This window comes from Hordeum vulgare, unplaced genomic scaffold (assembly GCF_904849725.1).
Source record: "Hordeum vulgare subsp. vulgare unplaced genomic scaffold, MorexV3_pseudomolecules_assembly, whole genome shotgun sequence".
Taxonomy (NCBI): domain Eukaryota; kingdom Viridiplantae; phylum Streptophyta; class Magnoliopsida; order Poales; family Poaceae; genus Hordeum; species Hordeum vulgare.
The window spans coordinates 55,339-70,138 of NW_025422543.1; the positions used below are offsets into that span (position 1 = coordinate 55,339).

The 14,800-nt window shown below is 36.5% G+C and overlaps 1 protein-coding gene and 3 non-coding genes across 4 annotated transcripts; 2 read left to right on the forward strand and 2 right to left on the reverse strand.

Annotated features, from left to right (window-relative positions):
- Positions 1–9,583, forward strand: LOC123419612 (ATP synthase subunit beta, chloroplastic). Its single transcript, XM_045107199.1, has one exon. The coding sequence runs from the start codon at positions 380–382 to the stop codon at positions 1,874–1,876; it is 1,497 nt and encodes a 498-aa protein (XP_044963134.1). The 5' UTR covers positions 1–379; the 3' UTR covers positions 1,877–9,583.
- TRNAF-GAA lies at positions 6,336–6,408 on the reverse strand. Its single transcript has one exon. It is a non-coding gene; the product is annotated as a tRNA-Phe (tRNA).
- On the forward strand, positions 8,005–8,077 carry TRNAT-UGU. Its single transcript has one exon. It is a non-coding gene; the product is annotated as a tRNA-Thr (tRNA).
- On the reverse strand, positions 9,293–9,379 carry TRNAS-GGA. Its single transcript has one exon. It is a non-coding gene; the product is annotated as a tRNA-Ser (tRNA).
- Positions 9,584–14,800: the final 5,217 nt, after the last annotated feature.

The window sequence follows — 14,800 nt, forward strand, 5'->3', positions numbered from 1 at the left end:
TCTTATTTGGAATGCAAATACCTAACTAAATACTAATAAAATTCTTTGTTGACAGCAATCTATGCTTCACAGTAGTATATATTTTGTATATCGAAGTCCTAGATAGGAAAGTAGAGTAGGCACAGATCCTCCACAAAAGGCAAAATGTATATGAAAAAAAGATTGATTGAACTTTCCAACGGACTCATTCCATGAGTAAACGATTGAATGGGATTCGCTTGGGCAACGAAATCAAGTCCTGGTCCCCTTTTCTCTCTTATTGAATTAACTAATTCATTTCCTTTTTACTTTTGGATTTTTTTTGATTTGATTTGGCATTATTCAACAATAAAAAAAGAAAAATTTCGACAAATTCCTTTTTTTTAATTATGTGATAATTATGAGAACCAATCCTACTACTTCTCGTCCCGGGGTTTCCACAAGTGAAGAAAAAAGTACAGGTCGTATCGATCAAATTATTGGACCCGTGCTGGATGTCACTTTTCCCCCGGGCAAGTTACCTTATATTTATAACGCTTTAGTAGTCCAGAGTAGAGACACTGCCGATAAGCAAATTAATGTGACTTGTGAGGTACAACAATTATTAGGAAATAATCGAGTTAGAGCTGTAGCTATGAGTGCTACGGACGGGTTGATGAGAGGAATGGAAGTGATTGACACGGGAGCTCCTCTCAGTGTTCCGGTCGGTGGAGCTACTCTCGGACGAATTTTCAACGTTCTTGGGGAGCCTGTTGACAATTTGGGTCCTGTAGATAGTAGTGCAACGTTCCCTATTCATAGATCTGCGCCTGCCTTTATCGAGTTAGATACGAAATTATCCATCTTTGAAACAGGTATTAAGGTCGTCGATCTTTTAGCTCCTTATCGACGTGGAGGAAAAATAGGACTATTTGGGGGGGCTGGAGTAGGTAAAACAGTACTGATCATGGAATTAATCAATAACATTGCTAAAGCTCATGGGGGCGTATCCGTATTCGGTGGAGTAGGGGAACGGACTCGTGAAGGAAATGATCTTTATATGGAAATGAAGGAATCCGGAGTAATTAATGAAAAAAATATTGAAGAATCAAAGGTAGCTCTAGTCTATGGCCAAATGAATGAACCACCGGGAGCTCGTATGAGAGTTGGTTTAACTGCCCTAACTATGGCAGAATATTTCCGAGATGTTAATAAGCAAGACGTGCTTTTATTTATCGATAATATCTTTCGTTTTGTTCAAGCAGGATCAGAGGTATCCGCTTTATTAGGGAGAATGCCCTCCGCAGTGGGTTATCAACCTACTCTTAGTACAGAAATGGGTTCTTTGCAAGAAAGAATTGCTTCTACTAAAAAGGGATCTATAACTTCGATTCAAGCAGTTTATGTACCTGCGGACGATTTGACCGACCCTGCCCCTGCCACAACATTTGCACATTTGGATGCTACTACCGTACTTTCCAGAGGATTAGCTTCCAAGGGTATTTATCCAGCAGTAGATCCTTTAGATTCAACATCAACTATGTTACAGCCTCGGATCGTTGGCAACGAACATTATGAAACTGCGCAAAGAGTTAAGGAAACTTTACAACGTTACAAAGAACTTCAGGACATTATCGCAATTCTTGGCTTGGATGAATTATCGGAAGAGGATCGTTTAACTGTAGCAAGAGCAAGAAAAATTGAGCGTTTCTTATCACAACCGTTCTTTGTGGCAGAAGTTTTTACTGGTTCTCCAGGAAAGTATGTTGCTCTTGCGGAAACTATTAGGGGATTTCAACTAATCCTTTCCGGAGAATTAGACGGCCTACCTGAACAGGCTTTTTATTTGGTGGGTAACATCGATGAAGCTAGCACGAAAGCTATAACCTTAGAAGAGGAGAACAAATCGCAGAAATGAAATTAAATCTTTATGTACTGACTCCTAAGCGAATTATTTGGGATTGTGAAGTGAAAGAAATCATTTTATCCACGAATAGTGGCCAAATTGGCGTATTACCAAACCACGCCCCTATTAACACAGCAGTAGATATGGGTCCTTTGAGAATACGCCTCCTCAACGACCAATGGTTAACGGCGGTTCTGTGGAGCGGTTTTGCGAGAATAGTTAATAATGAGATCATCATTTTAGGAAATGATGCGGAACTGGGTAGTGATATTGATCCGGAAGAAGCTCAAAAGGCACTTGAAATAGCCGAAGCTAACTTGAGTAAAGCTGAGGGTACGAAAGATTTGGTTGAAGCGAAGCTCGCTCTCAGACGAGCTAGGATACGAATCGAGGCTGTCAATTGGATTCCCCCATCCAATTGAAGACAATCCAGTGGTTTATAGTTGATACAAAGAAAAAGGGAAGAGGGGTAGAAAAAGTTATTAGATAGCGAAGCGAAGTAAGTCCAATGCTATCTAGTAATTTTTCTACCTACTTACCTACTATTGGATTTGAACCAATGACTCCCGCCGTATGAAAGCAATACTCTAACCACTGAGTTAAGTAGGCAATTTATCACCACAAAGGAAGACCCATTACTTCGATCGATTATATATTGAATCCCTTTTCTAAGCAATACCGCTCTGTTATTGGTCTGTTATATACTAAATACTAAACTAAATACTAAACAGATACAGATCAAAGGGATATCCTCTGGCATTAGAAAATATTCATCTTGACAAGAAATTCTCTATATGTTAAGATATCTCTGATAAGGGCTATAGCTCAGTTCGGTAGAGCAACTCGTTTACACGTGCGCCAATGCTTTTCAAAGGAGCTTATTATGCAATGAACATAATCGATCTTATTGCAAAATCAATGTCTTACTTCATAGATTCGAGAGAATAGGAGAACAGTAGCCTGACAAACAGTCGGTTCAGTCCGATTCAGGTGCCAATTCAGGTGCCTAATCAAATAGAACCCTTATGGATTTGCTAGTTGATAAGGTAAATATCCAGCCCACTAAATGCTAGGCGTAATGAGGATAAGGGCCTCCAAAAAACTTCTTTTCGTTCTATGAACTTTAAGGTGTATGAAGTCTCATAGTTAACTCTTGCAGTGGAACGATAGAGACTCCATTTCACTTAGGTTGATTTAATTTAGACCAGAGGCAGACCTAAGTCAAGGTAATCCTCCTTTGAAACACTTTGGTATTGCTCCTAGATAGATCATAATACAAAAAATCAATCAGAGCACAGGGAGCCATCTCATTATCTTTCCGTAAAGAAAAACTATGGTGGACTAACTGATCTTTAAATCAGTTTATGAAAGAGCCCAATGCAAAAAAATGCATGTTGGGTCTTTGAAACAGTTCAAATCATTTCGATAATAATCCGTTTGATCTGTTTTACCGAGAAGGTCTACGGTTCGAATCCGTATAGCCCTAATATGCCCTTTTTTCTATTTTAGGATCTCTATCCTATGTTTTCTTTAGTTTAGTATAGTTTTCATTTTCGCATTAGTATTTGTTTATAGACTGGATAGGCGCCTGCGACATAGAATAGAGATAAAAGCATTACCAAAGGCTCATTCATCGAAAATCAAAATCATACAGACAGGAAAAGAAAAACGAAAAATAGAAAAAATAAAGTAAAGAGTAAATAAGAAAACAGAATATTCTGTCTCATAGTTCTGAAATAGAGTTCTTTATTTTTATTTTTATAGTATTACTTCTCATTATACTGCATAGATTAGTCCTACTATCTTAATTAGGTTCTAATTATTCTAATTAGTAGTATTCTCATTTTTATTTAATAGTCTCTTATTATTATTAAATAGTAAATAAAGGATAGAGCTATTCTTTTTTTATAGAGATTCTAGAGAAAGCGAGACAAAGTGAAACGATAAAGTTTTCTTTATATAAGAATTAGATCTACATACACCATATCTAAATAGAATGGAAATCCAAAAGAAAGGGAGTTGGGATTCCATTGGATGAATCTTTAAAGAAGATGCAGCACAGAGGAAACAAAGGCTAAACTAAGCGCTTTTGTTTGAACAAAAAAGATTCTTGTTTCACCGAGGAAAAGAGAGAAGTTCTGGATAAATTGACAATGCTGAATTGAATTGACTAATTTAAGTTCCGCCTATTCCACATTAATGGGAGTACATTATGTTTCTGCTTCACGAATATGATATTTTTTGGACATTTCTAATAATAGCAAGCCTTATTCCTATTTTGGCATTTTCGATTTCAGGGCTTTTAGCCCCGGTTAGTGAAGGACCAGAGAAGCTTTCTAGTTATGAATCGGGTATAGAACCCATGGGAGGGGCTTGGGTACAATTCCGAATACGCTATTATATGTTTGCGCTCGTTTTTGTTGTTTTTGATGTGGAAACCGTCTTTCTATACCCTTGGGCAATGAGTTTCGACGTATTGGGTGTATCCGTTTTTATCGAAGCTTTGATTTTCGTGCTTATCTTAGTTGTCGGTTTAGTTTATGCATGGCGAAAAGGAGCCTTGGAATGGTCTTAACTGAATATTTAGACAAAAAAAAAGAAGGAAAAGATTCTATTGAGACAGTTATGAATTTGATTGAGTTTCCCTTACTTGACCAAACAAGTTCCAATTCTGTTATTTCAACTACACTAAATGATCTTTCGAATTGGTCAAGACTCTCCAGTTTATGGCCCCTTCTATACGGTACCAGTTGTTGTTTCATTGAATTTGCTTCATTAATAGGTTCACGATTCGATTTTGATCGTTATGGATTGGTACCAAGATCAAGTCCTAGGCAAGCAGACCTAATTTTAACAGCCGGTACGGTAACAATGAAAATGGCTCCGTCTTTAGTGAGATTATACGAGCAAATGCCTGAACCAAAATACGTCATTGCTATGGGAGCCTGTACTATTACAGGGGGAATGTTCAGTACGGATTCCTATAGTACTGTTCGGGGAGTTGATAAGTTAATTCCTGTGGATGTCTACTTGCCGGGCTGCCCTCCTAAACCGGAGGCAGTTATAGATGCCCTAACAAAACTTCGTAAGAAGATATCGCGAGAAATAGTTGAGGATCGAACTCTATCTCAAAATAAAAAAAGATGTTTTACTACCAGTCACAAGCTTTATGTTAGGCGCAGTACTCATACAGGAACTTATGAGCAAGAATTGCTCTATCAATCACCATCGACATTAGATATATCTTCTGAAACTTTTTTAAAATCCAAAAGTCCAGTACCTTCCTACAAATTAGTGAATTAGGAGGGGGGGGCTCTTTTGTGTAGAAAAAGAAAAAGCAGAGCAATCTTTCAAACTTGCATCCGAAATGGGAAATATTTATACAAAGAGGGAGAGATGAAGACAATGCAGCAGGGTTGGTTATCTAATTGGCTAGTCAAACATGAGGTGGTTCATAGATCTTTGGGCTTTGATCACCGAGGAATAGAGACTTTACAAATAAAAGCAGGGGATTGGGATTCCATTGCTGTCATTTTATATGTATATGGTTATAATTATTTACGCTCCCAATGTGCTTATGATGTAGCACCCGGTGGATCTTTAGCTAGCGTGTATCATCTTACAAGAATACAATACGGTATAGATAATCCAGAAGAAGTCTGCATAAAAGTCTTTGCCCAAAAGGATAATCCTAGAATTCCGTCTGTCTTCTGGATTTGGAGAAGTGCCGATTTTCAAGAACGCGAATCTTATGATATGGTGGGAATCTCTTATGATAATCATCCGCGCCTTAAACGTATCCTAATGCCTGAAAGTTGGATAGGCTGGCCCTTACGTAAGGACTATATAACCCCCAATTTTTATGAAATACAAGATGCTCATTGAATGATAAGAAATTCGTGCTCACTTATACAACACAACTCCAGATTTTATTCAAGTCAAGGAATATTTTTAGGTTCTTTTCCTAGATGAAACGGAATACCTATTTATAATTAATTCCTATTATACAAAAGCATTCCAGATAGACTGAGCCAAAAAAGGGTTTCATTTGGATTCCCCTATTTTGAAAATCACATATTAATTTCCTTCATATGAACAGAAAAATAGGATGACTCAAAGAAGTTCTCTACCAGGAACTTTGTATCGCGCACATGACTTAGCACAACTAGGAAAATAAGATAAGATAAAGATAAGCAAGACTAAAAAAATATTCGTCGGAATAGTGGAATACAAAATAAAGAAACGCAAAAAAATAAAGGGGAACCTAATCTCACCCCCTTCCTTATCATAAAGAAAGGGTATATTTTAAAACTTCTCTAAAAAGAAGTGCCTCTATATTTATATTATAGATTTATCCACTTAGATGAATAAATCATACTCTATCTATATTATATATTATTAATAAATATGTATCACAATCCATCTCGAGGTATTTGGATCAATACCTATTCGGTGGATCTTTTTTTTTCTCTGCCAGGAACCAGATTTGAACTGGTGACACGAGGATTTTCAGTCCTCTGCTCTACCAACTGAGCTATCCTGACCTTTTCTTGTGCATCATCCTAGTAGAGTATTTGTATCTATGTCAATTAAAAGGACTAAAAAATCAATTAAAGTATTTCAAATTCAAAATTTGAAAGGGGGGGGGTAGCCCTATGCATTGTGCATGGTTTACTTAAATAATACTTAAAAATAGAGTGAATAACCAAGATTTCTTGCCGATACTCTAATAAAAAAGAAATCTATTCAATGAATAGGATAAGATCCATTGAGTTCTCTTCGCATTCCTTTCCTTTGTGAAAGAGTAGAATGAGAAAGCTAATGAATCTTAAACCCATTGATAAAAAGAAAAAAAAAGAGGATTTGGGGATAGAGGGACTTGAACCCTCACAACTTAAAAAGTCGACGGATTTTCCTTTTACTAGAAATTTCATTGTTGTCAGTATTGACATGTAGAATGGGACTCTCTCTTTGTCCTCGTCCGATTAATCCACTTTCTTTTTAAAAGTTCTCAAAACTTTGAATTTGAATTGAAGAATTTGATTATTCAATATTCGAATGGAGTGGATTCACAATAATTCAAAATAAAATTATGATATGAGTTTTTTATTTCATAATCATTTCGAATTTTATTTTGAAATTTTAAAAAAGATAAAGAACCTATATTATAATATGAGTTCTGTGATTAATCGTTTGCTATGTCAGTATCTATACGTGTTTATTAAATGTATAAAGTATAAAACCCCTCTTTCTCTAATTTAGAATTAGAAGGAATTCCACTAACAACACAACGTAATTAACTCGATTCGTTAGAACAGCTTCCATTGAGTCTCTGCACCTATCCTTTTCCTTTGTATTCTAGTTCGAGAATCCCTTCTCAAAACACGGATTTGGCTCAGGATTGCCCTTTTTTAATTCCAGGGTTTCTCTGAATTTGGAAGTTACCACTTAGCAGGTTTCCATACCAAGGCTCAATACAATCAAGTCCGTAGCGTCTACCGATTTCGCCATATCCCCACTTCCCTCTTCTTTGAGACCAGGATTCCTTGTGTAATTTCATCCATCTCTTAGTTTTTTTTTTGAATCATTGAGTTCATCACTCAACGTAGTCTAGCAGTTCAGTTCGACTCTATTTGAGAGACCCCGCTTGCTTATTGCAATTCTGAATTACATTGATTCTATCCTTGATGTATTTGCAATTCAATCCGAATCAATATATCCAAAACTTTTTATCTCCCCCACCTCCCGTCTTACTTTTTTATAGTATTCGAAATTATACTATAACGCTGGATATTTATTCTTTTTTTCTAATCAGAATTATCAATTTTATTTACTCTGACTTTATGTTCCCCTTAGTGAAATATTAATCCTCAAATTATTAACAAATAATAAAGTCTATAATGATCGAATGAAAATACCCATAAAGTCTATAATTTTCTTTTTAAATATCCTATAGTTAAGCATATCAAGCTAACTTTATCTTTAAGAAGTTTTAGTATTTTTTTATTTAGTATTTTTTTATAAGTAGAACTTCAAATTTAGAACTAGTTAATAGCTAAGAGTAATAACTAATATCTGAGATTTTACGGATTTCCTATACTATACCTATTTCTATTTGTTACACTATTTCCGTTATGTAAGCCCACTTAGCTCAGAGGTTAGAGCATCGCATTTGTAATGCGAGGGTCATCGGTTCAAATCCGATAGTCGGCTTTTTTTTTCTCTATCGATGTTCTACGAACAAGAATCTCTTTTTTTCCGAATTAAATGGAGAATCCAGGATCTTTTATGTTTTTTACCTTACTATTTTGCTAGATACAAAACAATAAAATAAATAATATATATACAAAAAATACAAAAAATACAGATTTTGATGAAATTCCATTTTTTGTGGTACTTTAGTTGATTTTACTCTGTTTATCCTGTAGTTTAATTCAGTTTTAATTTCGATGTATTCTGTAATGTAAATACAATGAAATTAATTGTGTAAAATGAAATTTCAATAAAAAAAAGGAGTCTTCATGTCCCGTTATCGAGGACCTCGTTTAAAAAAAATACGCCGTTTGGGAGCTTTACCAGGACTCACTAGAAAAACACCTAAATCCGGAAGTAATCTTAAAAAAAAATTCAATTCTGGGAAAAAGGAGCAATATCGTATTCGTCTTCAAGAAAAACAGAAATTGCGTTTTCATTATGGTCTGACAGAACGACAATTACTTAGATATGTACATATCGCTGGAAAAGCAAAAAGGTCAACAGGCCAGGTTTTACTACAATTACTTGAAATGCGTTTGGATAATATCCTTTTTCGATTGGGTATGGCTTCAACCATTCCTGGGGCCCGCCAATTAGTCAACCATAGACATATTTTAGTTAATGGCCGTATAGTCAATATACCAAGTTTTCGTTGCAAACCCCGAGATATTATTACTACGAAAGATAACCAAAGATCAAAAGGTCTGGTTCAAAATTATATTGCTTCATCGGACCCGGGGAAATTGCCAAGCCATTTGACGATTGACACATTGGAATATAAAGGACTAGTAAATAAAATCCTAGATAGGAAGTGGGTCGGTCTCAAAATAAATGAGTTGTTAGTTGTAGAATATTACTCTCGTCAGACTTGAACTTAATGAAAAAAGGAAAGGTTCATAGAATTTTCTTCCCCTTCCCCTTTCCCCGAACTAAATAGCCCTAAGACCATTACCATTAATTCGTATTTTCCCATCAACTAGCTAAAATTGATTAACCCTAGGATTAGGATCCTTTTTGCTTTTTTCCTCTATGTTTACATACCACAGTAATTTGCTATAGAGAATTTTTAATTTCTATTAAATAAAAATAAGATAATATAAGATATTATTACTGGAATAAATTGCTATTTGATTTGATACATTGTGATCCTTAACGTTGATGAATTAAGAAAAACGGAAAGAGAGGGATTCGAACCCTCGGTAAACAAAAGTCTACATAGCAGTTCCAATGCTACGCCTTGAACCGCTCGGCCATCTTTCCTACATAACTTATTATGGAAAATAAACTGAGTGAATAGCGAGTTTTCTTATTCCTGCAGTACAGGTACAACCGCAACCGCTCGGGGGTTCCCTAGTTCTATTGGAAAAATTCCTTTTGATCTAGGTGGAAGGATACAGGATTTTTTACTAGAAATTGCGCTCGCTATAAAATAAAAGTTTTAATTTAGGTTTTCCCGCAACTAAAGAAAAAGAGAATGCAAGAATTCTTCTTATTGCATAATAAAATAAAGAAACCTTAGAATTCCGTTTGCATAAGATACGCTACACCATTGAAATCAAAAATAGAGTATGAGACAATTAATAACTTTGAAAACACGAAATAGTTGATGACATAAGTTGTTGTTCAGAAATAGGAAAGTGGAATGAAATCCAGTCTTAGTCAAATATTGCATATCTCTTCGTGTCCAAGCAGAAGGAAAAGGATACAATTTGAGCTGAGCGGAAAATCCATATCTCTCTTATCCATTTAAAACATATGGATTTAGAGCATATGGATCAATCTATTTATAATTATAAGAATCGAATGTGTTTGTTTTTATGTTATTTTGTGAAGGAATGAAAACAATTCTATATAGAATGGCTTGGGAATTATGCCTAGATCCCGTGTAAATGGAAATTTCATTGATAAGACCTTCTCAATTATAGCCAATATTTTATTGCGAATAATTCCGACAACCTCAGGAGAAAAAAAGGCATTTACTTATTATAGAGATGGTGCGATTTGACTCTTTTTTTTTTTGCTTTTTTTTAGACCTACCTATACCTCAGTCTTAGGAAAAAGAAAAGGGGTTGGCATAGAGAGAACCAAATTTGTAAAGCAAGCAAACCCACGCTTCGGGAAGGTGAGGCGAACTAACAATTCCTTCCGTCGTGTATCCTCGATTGATGCGGCTTCAGATACTTCAATTGTAGATTTGAGTATTGAGCGAAAGGTTACACCTACAGGATATGGTATGGTATGGATTACAGGCCACTCTATTAGTATCCGTAGGCAGCATAGGGGAGAAAAGCACTACACCTAGAAATAGGAATCAACAAGAGAAAAACTTTGGTAGAAATTACCCCTTTCCTGATCGGTATCAGGGCTGGGAAGAATGGTTGGGATAACAAACAACCATCAGGTTTGTACTTTGGATACCCCTATAACCATCAAAGATCGTTGAAGTAGCTAATTCCTCTAAATAGGAGGCGTTGAGAACAAAGAAATTATTGGAGCTATCGTTTTCCTCTAGCATTAATAGAATTCATTGGTGTTAAGAAAAACCTCTTGTGGGAAGGTTGGCTAGAGATTTCTTGGAAAAATACCAGCCCCTTTCGGTTCATAATGAGACGGGACTAATTCTATTTTGATTCTATAGATTAAGATTATTTCGCTTAGTACTATTATGTACAGAAGGGAGGAGCCGTATGAGATGAAAACCTCATGTACGGTTTTGGAACGGAGATTTTTTGAATAGAATGAACGACCGTAACGGATGTTGGCTCAATCCGAAGGAAATTATGCGGAAGCTTTGCAAAATTATTATGAAGCTACGCGACTAGAAATCGATCCCTATGATCGAAGTTATATACTCTATAACATAGGCCTTATACACACAAGCAATGGAGAGCATACAAAGGCTTTGGAATATTATTTCCGGGCACTAGAACGAAACCCCTTCTTACCGCAAGCTTTTAATAATATGGCCGTGATCTGTCATTACGTGCGACTATCTCCACTATAGAAAGACAAAAAAAGAGAGGATCAAATTTTCTAGTAAATACTGGAAAAAAGGGCTTTCTACATAGGGATCGTAAAAACAACGATTTTTCCCTATCAGCTGTAGGAAGGAAGGACACTTCACGAGAATCAAAAAACGAAGAAAGTATGGCCTATACTACTACTCTATGGATAAAGTTTCTCAAATTGATAGAGAAAGCACCGTAAAGATCAATTAGTGAGCGACTGGGTCGATACAACTAAAAAAAACTGCTTACTTATCCCATGATATGGGGCAAAATTTAGGAATCCGCTTATGTAATAGAGCCGATCCACTAAGGGATTAAGCAGCGGTGTAGTATCAGATCCCAAAGATAGTAAGTTCTTTTTTCTTTCTTATGGAAAAAAGTCTTTTTCAAGGATTCTATAGAGATTTCATATATGAAACCGGGATAGTTACCTTTCAGAAAATTTGAACGAAGGCTCTATATCTATCTATGCTTCATTCTTCTGAAGGTGGGAAAAAAGATCAAACTAATTATTGAGAAAAATTAGGGTTTGAAACTTAGGTAATTAATTTCTTCTGCTTAACACAAGAACAAATTGGATCGATTTTTGATAAATCGAATTCAGTTAAGATAGGGGAAATTAAGATAGCAATTTCTGAGCCGTATGAGGTAGGAAACTCTCAAGTACGGTTCTAAGGGAAGGAACTGCCTATTCCGACCGAGGAGAACAGGCCATTCTAGAGGGTGATTCGGAAATTGCGGAAGCTTGGTTTGATCAAGCTGCTGAATATTGGAAACAAGCTATAGCGCTTACTCCGGGAAATTATATTGAAGCACAAAACTGGTTGAAGATTACGAAGCGCTTTGAATTTGAATAAGACCATGCTCCTTTTTTTTCCTAAAATGGATGGTTTGGTTGTTGATCCATTAATCAAATAAATTAGGTCGTAAGATCGAATCAAGAATTTCATTATATCCATTTCTTATACCTTCTATTTTATAAGATATTTCATAAGAATAAACCATAGGGATAGGGTCTAGAATAGAAGTAATAAAGTGAATAAAAAAAAGGGGGCCAATCTAAATATTGCTAATATATTAGAACCATCTTATTAATAATTCTAATGAGTTATCTTGGAATTTAGAATCAAATAAAAAATAAAAAACCCTATATTATGCTCAAGGAAAGTAGATATAGATAGGAGCTTATGCCCTAAAAAAAAATACACTAGTTTCTTAAATTTAAAATAAAAAAGATTTTTTCTTACGCCGAGAAATATTTGTTTTTTCAAGATAAACAATGTCCGTTAGGCACCTAACCTTTATGTCATAATAGATCCGAACACTTGCCTCGGATTGACTTTAATATATAATTGCTCCAGTGAATAACTAAAAAAAAAGAAGGGTGGTAGTATAGTAAAGAAAAGAACTAATCACAATATCTATCTTTCAAAATCTATCTTTCAAAATCTATCTTTCAAAGATTCACTAAAAAAAAAGACAGTTGGCGGGTCTCTTTGTATGTCTTGTCCGGAAAGAGGAGGAGTTAATGATTATTCGTTCGCCGGAACCAGAAGTAAAAATTGTTGTGGATAGGGATCCTGTAAAAACATCTTTTGAGGAATGGGCGAGACCCGGCCATTTCTCAAGAACACTAGCTAAGGGCCCTGATACTACCACTTGGATCTGGAACCTACATGCTGATGCTCACGATTTCGATAGTCATACTGGTGATTTGGAGGAGATTTCTAGAAAAGTTTTTAGTGCTCATTTCGGGCAACTTTCCATTATCTTTCTTTGGTTGAGTGGCATGTACTTTCATGGTGCCCGTTTTTCCAATTATGAAGCATGGCTAAGTGATCCTACTCACATTGGACCCAGTGCTCAGGTAGTTTGGCCTATAGTAGGGCAAGAAATATTGAATGGTGATGTAGGTGGGGGTTTCCGAGGAATCCAAATAACCTCTGGTTTTTTTCAGCTTTGGCGAGCATCTGGAATAACTAGTGAATTACAACTCTATTGTACTGCAATTGGTGCATTGGTTTTTGCAGCGTTAATGCTTTTTGCTGGTTGGTTCCATTATCACAAAGCCGCTCCCAAATTGGCCTGGTTCCAAGATGTAGAATCCATGTTGAATCACCACTTAGCGGGATTATTAGGACTTGGGTCTCTTTCTTGGGCGGGACACCAAATTCATGTATCTTTACCAATTAACCAATTTCTTGACGCTGGGGTGGATCCTAAAGAGATACCACTTCCTCATGAATTTATCTTGAATCGGGACCTTTTGGCTCAACTTTATCCTAGTTTTGCCGAAGGAGCAACCCCTTTTTTCACTTTAAATTGGTCCAAATACGCAGAATTTCTGACTTTTCGTGGAGGACTAGATCCAGTAACCGGTGGTCTCTGGCTGACCGATATTGCACACCATCATTTAGCTATTGCTATTCTTTTCCTAATCGCAGGTCATATGTATAGGACCAACTGGGGTATTGGCCATGGACTTAAAGATATTTTGGAGGCTCACAAGGGCCCATTTACAGGACAAGGCCATAAGGGTCTTTATGAAATCTTAACAACGTCATGGCATGCTCAATTATCTCTTAACCTAGCTATGCTAGGCTCTACAACCATTGTTGTAGCTCATCATATGTATTCTATGCCTCCCTATCCATACCTAGCTACTGACTATGGTACACAACTTTCCTTGTTCACACACCACATGTGGATTGGCGGATTTCTAATAGTCGGTGCTGCTGCACATGCAGCAATTTTTATGGTAAGAGACTATGATCCAACTACTCGATACAACGATCTATTAGATCGCGTCCTTAGACACCGCGATGCAATCATATCCCACCTTAACTGGGTATGTATATTTCTAGGTTTTCACAGTTTTGGCTTGTACATTCATAATGATACCATGAGTGCTTTAGGCCGTCCACAAGATATGTTTTCGGATACCGCCATACAATTACAACCTATCTTTGCTCAATGGGTACAAAATATCCATGCTACTGCGCCTGGCGTAACAGCTCCTGGTGCAACAACAAGTACTAGCTTAACGTGGGGAGGCGGCGAGTTAGTAGCAGTAGGTGGCAAAGTGGCTTTGTTACCGATTCCATTAGGAACCGCAGATTTTTTAGTCCATCACATTCATGCATTTACCATACATGTGACTGTATTAATACTTTTGAAAGGTGTTTTATTTGCTCGGAGTTCCCGTTTGATACCCGATAAAGCAAATCTAGGTTTTCGCTTTCCTTGCGATGGGCCTGGCCGAGGGGGAACATGTCAAGTATCTGCTTGGGATCATGTTTTCTTAGGTTTATTCTGGATGTACAATGCAATTTCGGTAGTCATTTTCCATTTCAGTTGGAAAATGCAGTCGGATGTTTGGGGTACCATAAGTGATCAAGGGGTGGTAACTCATATTACAGGGGGAAACTTTGCACAGAGTTCCATTACGATTAATGGGTGGCTTCGAGATTTCTTGTGGGCACAGGCATCGCAAGTCATTCAGTCTTATGGTTCTTCATTATCTGCATATGGTCTTTTTTTCTTAGGTGCTCATTTTGTCTGGGCCTTCAGTTTAATGTTTTTATTCAGCGGCCGTGGTTATTGGCAAGAACTCATTGAATCTATCGTTTGGGCTCATAACAAATTAAAAGTTGCTCCTGCTACTCAGCCTAGA

What these genes read in the sequence shown, in the direction of transcription:
- LOC123419612 (XM_045107199.1), top strand. Translation starts at nt 380, where the DNA reads ATGAGAACCAATCCTACTACTTCTCGTCCCGGGGTTTCCACAAGTGAA.